We start from the raw sequence: 13,244 nt of genomic DNA on the forward strand, positions 1-13,244 counted from the left end.
AAAACTCCCACGAACTGCGGGACAAAATGCTTTTCCATAAAACATTTGGTAGCTGCAAACAGTCTTCTCTTGTCAGGAAAAAACTATGTATTACTGGTGACATCAGCACTTTCATTACCATGGTTTTTGGGGCTTTTAAGGTGTCATAAATATAAAGGGAAGGGTAAACACCTTTAAATCCTTCCTGGTTAGAGGAAAAAACCCTTTCACCTGTAAAAGGTTAAGAAGCTAAGACAACCTTGCTGGCACCTGACCAAAATGACCAATGAGGAGACAAGATACTTTCAAAGCTGGAGGGGGTGGGAACAAAGGGTTCTCTCTGTCTGTGTGTGTGTTGGTTTTTGCCGGGACCAGAGCAGGATTGCAGGTCAGAACTCCTGTAAAAAGTCAGTAAGCAATCTAGTTAGATATGCATTAGATTCTGTTTTGTTTAAATGGCTGATAAAATAAGTTGTGCTGAATGGGATGTATATTCCTGTTTTTGTGTCTTTTTGTAACTTAAGGTTTTGCCCAGAGGGATTCTCTATGTTTTGAATCTGATTACCCTGTAAGGTATTTACCATCCTGCTTTTACAGAGGTGATTCTTTTACTTTTTTTCTTCAATTAAAATTCTTCTTTTAAGAACCTGATTGCCTTTTCCTTGTTCTTAAGACCTTAACGGTTTGGGTCTGTGTTCACCTATGCAAATTGGTGAGGATTTTTATCAAGCCTTCCCAAGGAAAGGGGGATGGGGGGGGGGAGACGTTTCCAAGTGGGCTCTTTCCCTGTTATATTTGGTGGTGGCAGCAGTAAAGTCCAGGGACAAAAGGAAAAATAGTTTGTACCTTGGGGAAGTTTTAACCTAAGCTGGTAAAAATAAGCTTAGGGGCTTTTTCATGCAGGTCCCCACATCTGTACCCTAGATTCAGAGTGGGGAAGGAACCTTGACATAAGGTGATTCATTGTTGCAGATAGGATTACTAAAAACTACATCAGTGTCCCACAGTTCATCTTCGATAAGTGCTTTAGGAGCATTTCTGCTAACCATTTGTTCCTCTTCAGTGCCAATCAAAGCAAAGCCAACCAAATCTGTACTTAGCCTCTGCTACTTAGCCATTCCATCCATTTGTTATAAATTTCTTTGGGATTGTAATTAATTGTTATGTTATGTAACTATGTGCATACCATTTGTGGGTGGATTCCAGTAATGTCAGGCTGCATGCTGATGTCTTACTTAACCAGTGCCTCATGACAATTCTTAACCTAATAAAGATCATAAGCAATACCCTGAATCACTGCTTTTTTGGCCATGATGGCAAATCACCTTGAAGCCAGGCTGTTGATTAATTGCCGTTAACTCACGTGATTAACTCAAAAAAATTAATCGTGATTAATCGCAGTTTTAATCACACTGTTAAACAATAGAATACCAGTTGAAATTTATTAAATATTTTTGGCTGGTTTTTCTACTTTTTCAAATATATTGATTTCTATTACAACACAGAATACAAAATGTATACTGCTCACTATATTATTTTTGATTACAAATATTTGCCCTGTGAAATTGATAAACAAAGGAAATAGTATTTTTCAGTTCACCTCATACAAGTACTGTAGTGCAATCTCTTTATCGTGAAAATGCAAGTTACAAATGTAGGGGATTTTTTGGTTGTGGTCGTTACATAACTGCACTCAAAAACACAGCAATGCAAAACTTCAGTGCCTACAAGTCCACTCAGTCCTACTTCTTGTTCAGGCAATCGGTAAGACACACAAGTTTGTTTATATTTACGGGAGATAATGCTGCCCACTTCTTATTTACAGTGTCACAACTAAGTGAGAACAGGCGTTTGCATGGGACTTTTGTAGTCAGCATTGCAAGGTATTTATGTGTCAGATATGCTAAACATTCGTATGCCCCTTCATGCTTCAGCCACCATTTCAGAGGACGTGCTTCCATGTTGATGATGCTCGTTAAGAAAACAATGCATTAATTAAATTTGTGACTGAACTCCTTGGGGGAGAATTGTATGTCTCCGGCTCTGTTTTACTCACATTCTGCCATATAGTTCATGTTATAGTACTCTCAGATGATGACTCAGCAGCTGTTGTTCATTTTAAGAACACTTTCTCTACAGATTTGACAAAACGCAAAGAAGGTACCAATGTGAGCTTTCTAAAGATAGCTACAGCACTCGACCCAAGATTTAAGAATCTGAAGTGCCTTCCAAAATCTGAGAGGGACGAGGTGTGGAGCATGCTTTCAGAAGTCTTTAAAGAGCAACACTCCGATGTGGAAACTACAGAACCCAAACCACCAAAAAAGAAAATCAACCTGCTGCTGGTGGCATCTGATTCAGATTATGAAAATGAACGTTGGTCTGCACAGTTTTGGATTGCTATTGAGCAGAACCTGTCATCAGCATGAACACACGTCCTCTTGAATGGTGGATGAAGCGATATATGAATCTTTAGTGTATCTGGCATGTAAATATCTGGCGACACCGGCTACAACAGTGCCATGCGAACGCCTGTTCTCACTTTCAGGTGACGTGAACAAGAAGCAGGCAGCATGCTCTTCTGCAAAGTAAATTAACTTGTTGTCTGAGCGTTTGGCTGAGCAAGAAATAGGACTGAGTGGACTTGTAGGCTCTAAAGTTTTACATTATTTTATTTTTGAATGCAACTATTTTTTGCACAATTCTACATTTGTAAATTCAATTTTCATGATAAAGAGATTGCACTACAATACTTGTATTAGGTGAATTGGGAAAATAGTATTTTGTTTTTTATAGTGCAAATATTTTCAATAAAAAAATATAAAGTGAGCACTGTACACTTTGTGCTCTGTATTGTAACTGAGATGTAGAAAACATCCAAAAATATTTAAATAAATGGTATTCTATTATTGTTTAACTGTGCAATTAATTGCAATTGAGTTTTTTTAATTGCTTGACTGCCCTACCTTGAAGCACTCTTTCCATTATAGTAATATGTAACATTAAAAAAAAATTAATCAGGTATATTCTGAGCATTAGCTGATAACACAGTACTGTCAGTCAAGGGCCACATTTTAACTTTGTGAGGGCTAAATGTTTGACAGGCTTGTATTAAAGTACAATTTTAATTTTTTTTTAACATTTTCTTGAATATATATCTACACAGTTCTATGTTTGTCATGTTTGGTACCATTGTTTTTGTGTAGAAAGGGCTTTTGCATGATACGAAATTCGACCCATTACCACCAACCAGAAGACCTGGAGCTGGCAGCCAGGGGGGCAGCAAGCCCCGCCTGCCATGCAGCAGAGGGCAACACCATTGAAATTATTTCTGTAGATTTTTGCTAATTTTCTTTCTATCATTAACTTGCCCACAGAATGCACGTGCTCCCAGACTAATGGCTGTTTCTCTAAAGTGTTTTAAAATTATTGTCTTTGGATTGAATAAACCACAGACTAGCGTGTTGAATTGTAAATAAAACTTTTTTTCTTTGCAAGTGAGTGATACAAAGTTCCCAGGAGAATTAACGAACCTTTTTGTTTTTTCAGATGTTGTAAGTCATATTTTAGAAAGTGACTTAATGTATAGTGATGAGGAAATGCCTTCAGTGTTTGAAAATCCACTTTCCCAGAAAACATCTAATAAACAGAAAGCAAATGTCCTTAATTTTAACAGGTACTTGTCTTTTTGTTCTTCAAATTGATTTAGGCTGCTGGATCCTTTGGTGCAAGAGAGATGTTCTGGGTTTTGTTTCCTTTTTCGGGTAAGGGAAGGGTTTTGCTTTCTTGCACCAGTCTTTGCCAGAAATAAACATAGAAACAGGCAGATAAAATTGTTGTGAAAGTATCTGATTAGAACTGACAAAATTTAGGGGAAAAGGCCCTAATCCTTCAAGGAGATTCTCAAGCTTGGGGTACAGAGATTTGGAGATTCATCCCACCCACCCCTTAGAGCACCTTACAGGATTGAGATCTAAAGTATGTAGTTTGGCCTGTCTCTAAATCACATTGGTATTTTTCTTTTAGACATTTTTGATGCCTTATACTTTTAGTTTTCAAAGTTTATATATTTGAACATACTTGTATTCCATTGTAATTAACAGATTCGCAAAAAGAAAAGGAGTACTTGTGGCACCTTAGAGACTAACCAATTTATCTGAGCATAAGCTTTCGTGAGCTACAGCTCACTTCATCGGATGCATACTGTGGAAACTGCAGAAGACATTGTATACACAGAGACCATGGTCTCTGTGTATACAATGTCTTCTGCAGTTTCCACAGTATGCATCCGATGAAGTGAGCTGTAGCTCACGAAAGCTTATGCTCAGATAAATTGGTTAGTCTCTAAGGTGCCACAAGTACTCCTTTTCTTTTTGCGAATACAGACTAATACGGCTGTTACTCTGATAACTAACAGATTGTTATTCCCACCCCCGCTGTTATGTAATTTGCTACTTAATTTGACAATAGCTACGTTAATCTTTTTAAAATAATAATAATAAATTTTACTGATTTATTATCAGAATCCTCAAAAACTTGTTTGAAAAATCATACTTTTATGGAGTCTTAGTTTGGGTTGGACCACCAGTTATTGCAGTGAGAGATACTGCCAAATTCCTATTACTATGGTGGTTGAGGAGATGTTCTAATTTACTGAATTTAAAGACGTATGCCTATTTCATGTCAAAGATTCTAGCCATTAAGTGCATTGTAATAGTATGGTTGCAAAAACCAGTACTACACTCAGAAACATGGTTCATAAGAACAAAACAATTAAGAAACTGGAAAGACTTTGCTCACTATATTAGATTAACGACCAAACTGTGTGGAAAGACTGAACAAGTGAAATGAATCAAATAAAAACAAATCAGTGATAGAAGTAATGTAAGTATATGTATTTACTGTAATCCATAACCTATACTACTACAGCTTTACTGTTTTTTCTGGTATATCTGATGCCTTATGTAAGAGAATAAGCAGAATTGTTGACAGTACAGATTTTATTTATTTATTTATTTATTTTGTATTCTAAAATTATGGTAGAGTAGAGAGCGACAACACCTATGCATTCATACATTGATGGGAAATTATTTTGTTTTGTTTTTAGTTCTTGTTTTTTGGATTTTTTTAATTATTTAAAACTTCCTGATTTCACAATTCTTGTTTTAGAAGTGCTTATCGTCAGCCAACATCTTATAGACCAAGGCTCTTGATAGTTGGAGAGCCCGGGTTTGGACAGGGCTCTCATTTGGCACCAGCAGTAATACATGCTTTGGAAAAGTTCACTGTGTACACGTTAGATCTCTCAGTTCTGTTTGGAATCAGTACCACATCACCTGAAGAAACATGTGCACAGGTATTTTTATTTTATTTTTTTTTTTAAATCTGTTAAGAATAATAAATTGTTTTCCAGAGTGGTTTTGGAGCAAAATGATTCATGTGAGACTAGCAAAACTATGACTTGTGGTTCAGTTTTAATGGGTATCTTCTAACTTTTTTGTGTCTGTCTGTGTGTCCTGTTTCATCTCTGCTGGAAAGGCCACTCTTTTCTTTGGGTAATGATCATACAGATAAAATGGAACGTTGTCCTTTTTAGCCTTCTGCAATGAAGTTGTTTATAAAAGAACAGTAAGAGGTTTTTGGTTTTTTTTAATCTTCCATCATAGCAACTCCTTTCTCTCAATCCTTTCCCCTTCCTTCTGTCTTTCTCGTTTCTCCTGCCACCCCCACCCCAGTTATTGAGAATAGTTTTGAGAACACATTCTAATATACCCTTGAATTTACCAAAGAAAAAGGCTTCTTTTCTTTTCCTCCTTAATACTCATAAAACGCCTTTGTGTTTTGACATGTTCTAGCCATGTATTTGAAAGAAGCCCTGTTGTACTGATAAGTTGTTAATAAAACTCCCAAACAGACTTGATCTCCCACAGCTGTTTCTGTCATCCGAACCTCGAGTCCCTTCATCTCACAGCCGGAAGCTCCATGGCTCAACACTGCAGAGCTAGCATGCTCTGTACTGGTTCAAGAAGCGCTTTTAGGGAGCAGAAAACCATCCACTAGCGCCACTTAGCAAAGTGGAAAAGATTCTTGATCTGATCTGTGCAGAAGGGGCCTCACCTACACAGTTGACACTACCTTTCATTTTAGATTACTTGCTCCACTTGAAACAACAAGGCCTAGCATTGTCATGTATTAGGGTTCATCTGGTGACAGTTTCAGCTTTCCATCTATGGGTGAATGGCCGTTCTGTTTTCTCAAACTCTGTGTGTAGTCCTTTCCTTAAGGGCCTGGAGATTATACTCCCAGGTACAGCAGCCACTCCCTCCCTGGGACCTCAAATTGGTGTTGGCAAGGCTAACAGGTCTTCCATTTGAACCACTGGTAACATGCTCTCTGCTCTAACTATCCTGGAAAGTGGCCTCCCTGGTGGCCGTTGCTTCTGCTAGAAGGATCTCTGAGATCCAAGCCATTATGTCGGAAGCACCTTATACAGTCTGCTTCAAAAACAAGGTTCCGATGTGGCCACAATTGGCCTTCCTTCCAAAGGTAGTCTCGCAATTCCATAGTAACCAGAATATCTTCCTACCTGTTTTCTGTTTTGAAGCCAAATGCCAACAGATAGGAACAGAGACTCCACTCACTGGATGTCTGATGTGCACTAGCCTTCTACATAGAAAGGACTAAGTCATTTTGGAAATCTACTCAGCTTTCTGTAGCCTTTGCAGACAAAATGAAAGCCTTCCAGTCTCAGCTTAGAGAATTTCTTCGCGGATCATTTCCTGTATCCGCAAATGTATGACCTGGTGAAGGTCCCCACTCCTCCTACGCTGGCGGCACGTTCCACAAGGTCTCAAGCATCTCCAGCAGCGTTTGTAGTTCAGGTTCTTATACAGGACATTGGTAGAGCAGCAATGTGATTGTCAGTCCACATCTTTGCATCTCATTATGCCATCAGCCAGCAAGTGAGAGATTACATAGGTTTTGACCGAGCAGTATTACAATCAGCATGCCAATGAAATCTGAACCCTCCATCTGTGCAGCTTCTTGGGAGTCACCTACTTTGGAATGGTTATGCGCAAACATGTGAAGGAGGACAAAACGGTTACTAACCTTCCATAACTGTTGTTCTTCAAGATGTGTTGCTTTTGTCCATTCCAAAAGTCCCTCCCACACCTACCCTTCTGTTGGAGTTAGCCAGCAAGAAGGAAGTGAGGAGGCTCCGGGTTGGTGGGACCCTTTATACTGGTGCTGTAAGTGTGCAACCTCAGGAGTATGCAACCAGAGCCAACCTGACAGATACCACTGAGGGGAAAACTTTCTGGCCGGTGGTGCTTGGGGCAAGCACACACCTACTTCAGAATGGACATGAGTAACACATCTTGAAGAACAGCAGTTATGGAAGGTTAGTAATGGTTTTTGGGGTTTTTTATGTTTGTTTGTTTGGGTTTTTTTTAACCATTCAGCAATTTTCTATCTTTTAATATTATGGTTCAGAACATACACCTCTACCCCAATATAATGCGGGTTCGCATACAACATGGTAAAGCTCCGACACACGGCTCTGAGCAGCGTGTTAAGGGTGCTGGGCCGGGGCCGAGGGGTTGGATAAGGGGCAGAGGGTCTCGGGGGTGGTCAAGGGCTCCCCCCGGAAGGTCTGGGAGGCAGGAGCTGTGGGGCAGGCACTTTTGGGGGCCCCGCAGTCCCAGAGTGGCCCAGGGGATTAGTGGGGGGCCTGGGAGAAGCCCGCTCTGCTTCGCTTGCCCCGGCCCCGGCCATGTCGCTCGGGGGAGGGGGCTTGGGAGAAGGGATCCCTCCCGTAGTCACCGGCAGCGGCGGAAGCGGAGCAGCCCAGCCCCAGCCCGCTCCACTCTGCCAGCCGTGGCGCTCTGCTTCCCGCCGCAGGTGAGTGCGGGACCTTCACCAACACCCCTCCTGTCGTCTCCCCCCCCCCCCCCCCAAAACGACACAGCTAGGGCCAGGGCAAGGAAAGCAGAGCAGGCTGGGGCCGCATTGCTTCGCTTCCCGCTGCTGGTGAGTGCAGGGGGCGTCCTTTCCCCAACCTCCCTGCACTCATCAGCAGCGGAAAGCAGAGCGCTGCAGCTGGGAGGTGGCGGAGTGGAGCGGGCTGGGACCACGTTGCTTCGCTTCCAGCCGCTGCCGGTGAGTGCCTGTCGGGGGCAGGGGGTGTGGATAGGGGTTGGAGCAGTCAGGACGGAGCAGGGGGGGTGGGGTCCTGGGGGTGATTGTGGGGGGGGTCTCTGGAGGGAGCGGTCAGGGAACAAGGAATGGGGGGGCCAAAGCAAGTTCAATATAACGCAGTCTCACCTGTAATGCGGTGAGATTTTTTTGTCTCCGGAGGACCATGTTATATCTGGGTAGAGGTGTACGTAACATAACATTTATTTTGCTTATGAGAGTTCGGAAAGTTATGGAAAACACCATGCCCTACCTAATGTCAGCATGTTCTTATCTTTTCCAAATGTGGGTTTTCAGGGGACTTTTTGCTCAAAATTTAGCAAGCCTTATCAGCAATTTCACCTGTTGCATTTTGAGGGCCTTATTCAGGTAGCACCGTGTTTAGCTGTTCCCCAACAATTCTATTAGTATAGTTATAAAAATGCCGCTTTCAGAAATCTAAAACCATGATTTTTGCTGACTGAATCTGTGGTCATGTCTGTTTTTTCACTTAGGTGGCCCTCCCATCACAGTAATATCTGAGTGCCTTGTAATCTTTATTCTACCTCTGTAGGGAAGCACTATTATCTCCATTTCACAGATGGGGACTTGAGACCTCGAGAGACTAAGTTACTTGCCCAGGGTCACACAGGATGTTTGTGGCAGAGCAGGGAATTGAACCTAGGTATTCCATGGACCAAGACAGCACTCTAACCACTGAACTGGCCATCCTTCCTCCCTGTCTGATCTCTGGCAGCATAGGTTCTCATCTTAAAATAATGCATCTTTTCTTGCTCCCAGTTTTTTATGTTTCCAGAAGGAAGGTAGGAGGCAGTTTTCCAAAATACACATTGATCTTTCATTAGAATCCGTGCTGTCAGGCTAACAGGGATTATCCTCATCCCATCAAAATTCTTTCCCCCCCTACCACTTTCTTGGTGTCCGCACTGGTAAACCGTGCACAATAAGAAGGTAATTTAAAACAAACACTTTTCTCTGGAATTTTAAATTCCTTGATGTACATCAATGCACATTTTCTTAATGTTTCTACCTTTCTCTGGAAAAGTCACTCCTATAGTAATATTCAAATAGGCTTCAATCCTGTTTCTTGTTGTGTGTGTTTTGTTTATTTTTTTACTCTAGACAAGACATTAATTTTAATAAAATTATACAAAATCACCTGTAATAATTTATAACTGGGTTTGTTTCATAGTTGACTCAAGGTAGAAGTTTGCCTCAGTATTAAGAATTATTCTTTCCCAGTTGTTGCTTGTTTAGTATATCAACTGTGAAATAGGAGTGACTAGTTGATATTTAATTATTTATTAGTGACCTATTCATGTGTTTCTCAGTATTTCCAAATTAATACTTTTCTTTTACTAGTTGATCCATGAAGCCAAAAGAACAGCACCAAGTATATTATACATTCCACATGTCCACTTATGGTGGGAGACTGTTGGATTCACTTTGAAAGCTACATTTACAACATTATTACAGAATATTCCATCATTTGCTCCAGTTCTGCTGCTTGCAACATCAGATGTACATCATGCAGCTCTACCAGAAGAGGTACCGTTTGTCAGTGCATTTAATATAATCCTCATCTCTTCAATTCAAATGACTTCTTAATAATAACCTAGTTCTGGTGGTTTATAAACCTGTCAAGATTGTGACCTTTTGGTCAAACATAACAAGAAGCAGATACAAATATCCTTGCTTACAGTAGATTTCACTTGTAAAAAAAATACTGCTTCATGGTAGATGTCAGGAGAGAAGTTATGTAAGTGGACTTGAGTGTTTACACTTCCAATTTTTTTTTTTTTCTGTAATTGCAGGATAGATTTTATATATAAAATATGATTATGCAGCCACACGTTTGTGCTCCAGAATCAGTGTTTTAAAAAGCTAAGAAGAAAACCTCCTGTATGTTAACAAACGTAATGAAGTGTGCCTGAGCCTGTAGATACTCTGAAACAGTATCTCTGAGAGAAGTAAAGTCCTCCCATTCATCGCAATGTAGTGTTAACACTGAATTCTTACAGTTTTAAAATACCAGTGTAAACTATTCTGGTACTGGTTTTACCAGAATCCTCAAACTAATGTGCTTATCCATTGTTCTTGGATGTGCTGTAGTGGCATGTTGTTGAACAAAGTGAATTGGGAAGCTAATTGCTGTCTGGGACTAGTGAGGAGGCAAAGATAACTTTTTCAGACATTCGCTAAACTTAAAGTGGCATCTGCCCTGTTCAAAGGAGAGGCAGCCCCTTCCCAGTACTAAAAGACTCAAATGTCTTCTGGGTAACAAAATTCCAAATAGCCTACCAAATCTTGAATACCAAACAGGGTAGAGTGACTTAAGTCAAGAAGCTTTAGAAAAACTACAAGCAGTTTATCATTGATTTAAATCATGTTGAGGTTTTGTGAAAACTAATTTGAAAATCTGTGCTATTGCAACTTTTGATTTAAATTTAAGTAGCTGAATTAGAAATGCTGCTTTAGTTTTTATGCCCCTACTGGTAGGGTATTCTACTTGAATTTTATAAAACTGCTGCTATAGGGGAGACAACCAAAATATTGAAAATTAAGGAAGGCCCTGATCCTGAAAACACTCAGACAGGTATGGAACATTATTCATATAAACAATCGTATTAACTTCAAGGGGACTACTTATGTGCTTAAAGTTAAGCGTGTATTTCAGTGTTGTGGATATCCTGGCCAAAAATCTTGTTACTTATTACAGCAAACCCTGATGGAAGACTACAGCCTTGTTGAAATATTTCATCTTTCTTGACTTGTAGAAGGTGGTGTTGGTTGCAAATATAGTGCAGGCCATTTGCTTATCAATGTTGTCTTTTTTTGAGTTTGTGGTGATCTCTCAGATGATGATGAGGCCCTGGATTCGTCTTTCAGCGAAAATGTTTCATACTTAGAATTCTCTCTTTAGTAGAAGAAATATCTTTATGTAGAATCTGCATTTCTACAAATTAGGAAACTAAATAAACAAGTGCAAAATGTCCACATTAGCAATTTAAGACTGACATGGAGAAAAAGTAAAAAAATTAGTAACATGTTGTGATGGGTTCAGTCACAGAGACCCCCTTGGGACTGTCATCTGATGTGCTGAGATTACCTCTGAGCCCATTTTCCCTGCCAGCTTGGGATTCCAGAACCCTGTCTTGTTGAGCCAGACATACTAGCCTGCTGCAACACAGACCCAGGTCTGGTCCACACCCCCAAAGCTGCAGACTTTAACCAAAAACTGCTCAGGGGGTCACCTATCTCCAGCACCCAGACATCCAGTTCCCAATGGGATCCAAACCCCAAATAAATGTGTTTTACTCTGTATAAAGCTTATATAGGGTAAACTCATAAAATGTCCGCCCTCTATAACACTGATAGGGAGAGATGCACATGCCTGTTTGCTCCCCCAGTATTAATCACTTACTCTGGGCTTATCAATAAACAAGTGATTTTCATTAAGTATAAAAAGTAGGATTTAAGTGATTCCAAGTAATAACAGACAGAACAAAGTAAGTTACCAAGCAAGATGAAACAAAACGCACAAGTCTAAGCCTAATACATTAAGTAACTGATTACAGGTAAATCTCACCCCTAGAGATGTTCCAATAGATTTCTTTCACAGACTAGACTCCTTCCTAGTCTGGGCCCAATCCTTTCCGCTGGTACAGTCCTTGTTAGTTCCAGCAGGCAGCTTAGGTGAAAAGCAGGGGCTTTTTCATGACTGGGACCCACTTTGTTCAGTTCTGCCCCCTTTTATATCTTTGGCACAAGGCGGGAATCTTTTGTGTCTCTGGGTTCCCAACCCTCCTTCTAAATGGAAAAGCACCAGTTTTAAGATGGATTCCAGTATCAGGTGACGTGTTTACTTGTCCTGTGAGATGCCCTCCATTCTTCCAGGGCTGGCCCGCACATACACAGGAAGGCTTGCAGGTAGATAAACCATTTACAACCAATTTTCCTAGTCAATGGGAGCTATCAAGATTCTAAACCACCATTAATGGCCCACACTTTGCATAATTACAATAGGACCTCAGAGTTCTACTTCATATTCCTAGTTTTAGATACAAGAATGATATATTCATCCTATTTGTATGAATGTATTCAGTAGGTTATAACCTTTGTAATGATACCTTAAAGAGACCTTTTGCGTAAAGCATATTCCGGTTACATCCTATTTATACACAACATTCTGGAGTGCAGCGTCACACATGTAATTAAAAAAATCTAATTTATATATTCTTTTAAATCAGAACTTTAAAAAAAAAAAATCTACCTTAGTGCAGAATTCCCAGTTGTTTCCTACTTAGTTGTCAGTGTAATGCAGTCTGCAGTTCAGTCAGGCACTTTAATACAATGGTCTTCAGTTTGGCGGGCCAAGTGAAATGAATTTATTTCATATTCCACATGTGGCTGCTTCCACGAAGGCCTAATTTTAAGTCATTAAGGAAATCTAGCTTTCTAGAGCAATAAGCTAATTTTTATCACTGATGCTTCTGTATAGTGTTCTTCAGTTTGTCCTTCAATTTAGTATAAAAATGCACATAAAATGCACTTTGTTTTGTGTGTGTGATATCACAGGAATCCTGTGACTTGTATTTTATAAATATCCTTTTTCCCCTCTTTAGGTGCAGGAATTATTTGTTGATGATTATGGAGAAGTTTTCAATGTCCAGTTGCCAAACAATGACGAAAGAAGGAAATTTTTTGAAGATTTAATTCTGAATCAAGCTGCTAAGCCTCCTGTATCAAAAAAGAAAGCAGGTTAGGATGTGCTACAAACATTATTTTACCAGCTGTGCTCTCACATGGGAGGGGGGAGGGATAGCTCAGTGGTTTGAGCATTGGCCTGCTAAACCCAGGGTTGTGAGTTCAATCCTTGAGGGGGCCATTTAGGGATCTGGAACAAAAATGGGAGATTGGTCCTGCTTTGAGCAGGGGGGTTGGACTAGATGACCTTCTGAGGTCCCTTCCAAGCCTGATATTCTATGATTCTATGATTCACATCACTAAAATAAATATTGGAGTGTTGTAGAATGCATTTGTTTGAAAAACTAAACCCTGCAAATTGG

At 40.1% G+C, this 13,244-nt stretch overlaps 1 protein-coding gene across 7 annotated transcripts in view; it reads left to right on the top strand.

Moving 5' to 3' along the window:
* Window positions 1-13,244, top strand: part of ATAD2 (ATPase family AAA domain containing 2) — a 96,350-nt gene that overhangs the window by 52,184 nt on the left and 30,922 nt on the right. For 5 of the 7 annotated variants that reach the window (XM_073330201.1, XM_073330198.1, XM_073330197.1 and 2 more), the window contains exons 17-21: window positions 504-578; window positions 3,529-3,655; window positions 5,149-5,335; window positions 9,538-9,723; window positions 12,801-12,936. In XM_073330201.1, the coding sequence (XP_073186302.1) occupies window positions 504-578; window positions 3,529-3,655; window positions 5,149-5,335; window positions 9,538-9,723; window positions 12,801-12,936 (711 nt within the window). The remainder of the gene's footprint in view (window positions 1-503; window positions 579-3,528; window positions 3,656-5,148; window positions 5,336-9,537; window positions 9,724-12,800; window positions 12,937-13,244) is intronic. The other 2 variants (XM_073330199.1, XM_073330204.1) reach the window with 1 other exon arrangement.

The sequence above is a fragment of the Lepidochelys kempii genome, chromosome 2 (genome assembly GCF_965140265.1).
Source record: "Lepidochelys kempii isolate rLepKem1 chromosome 2, rLepKem1.hap2, whole genome shotgun sequence".
Taxonomy (NCBI): Eukaryota; Metazoa; Chordata; order Testudines; family Cheloniidae; genus Lepidochelys; species Lepidochelys kempii.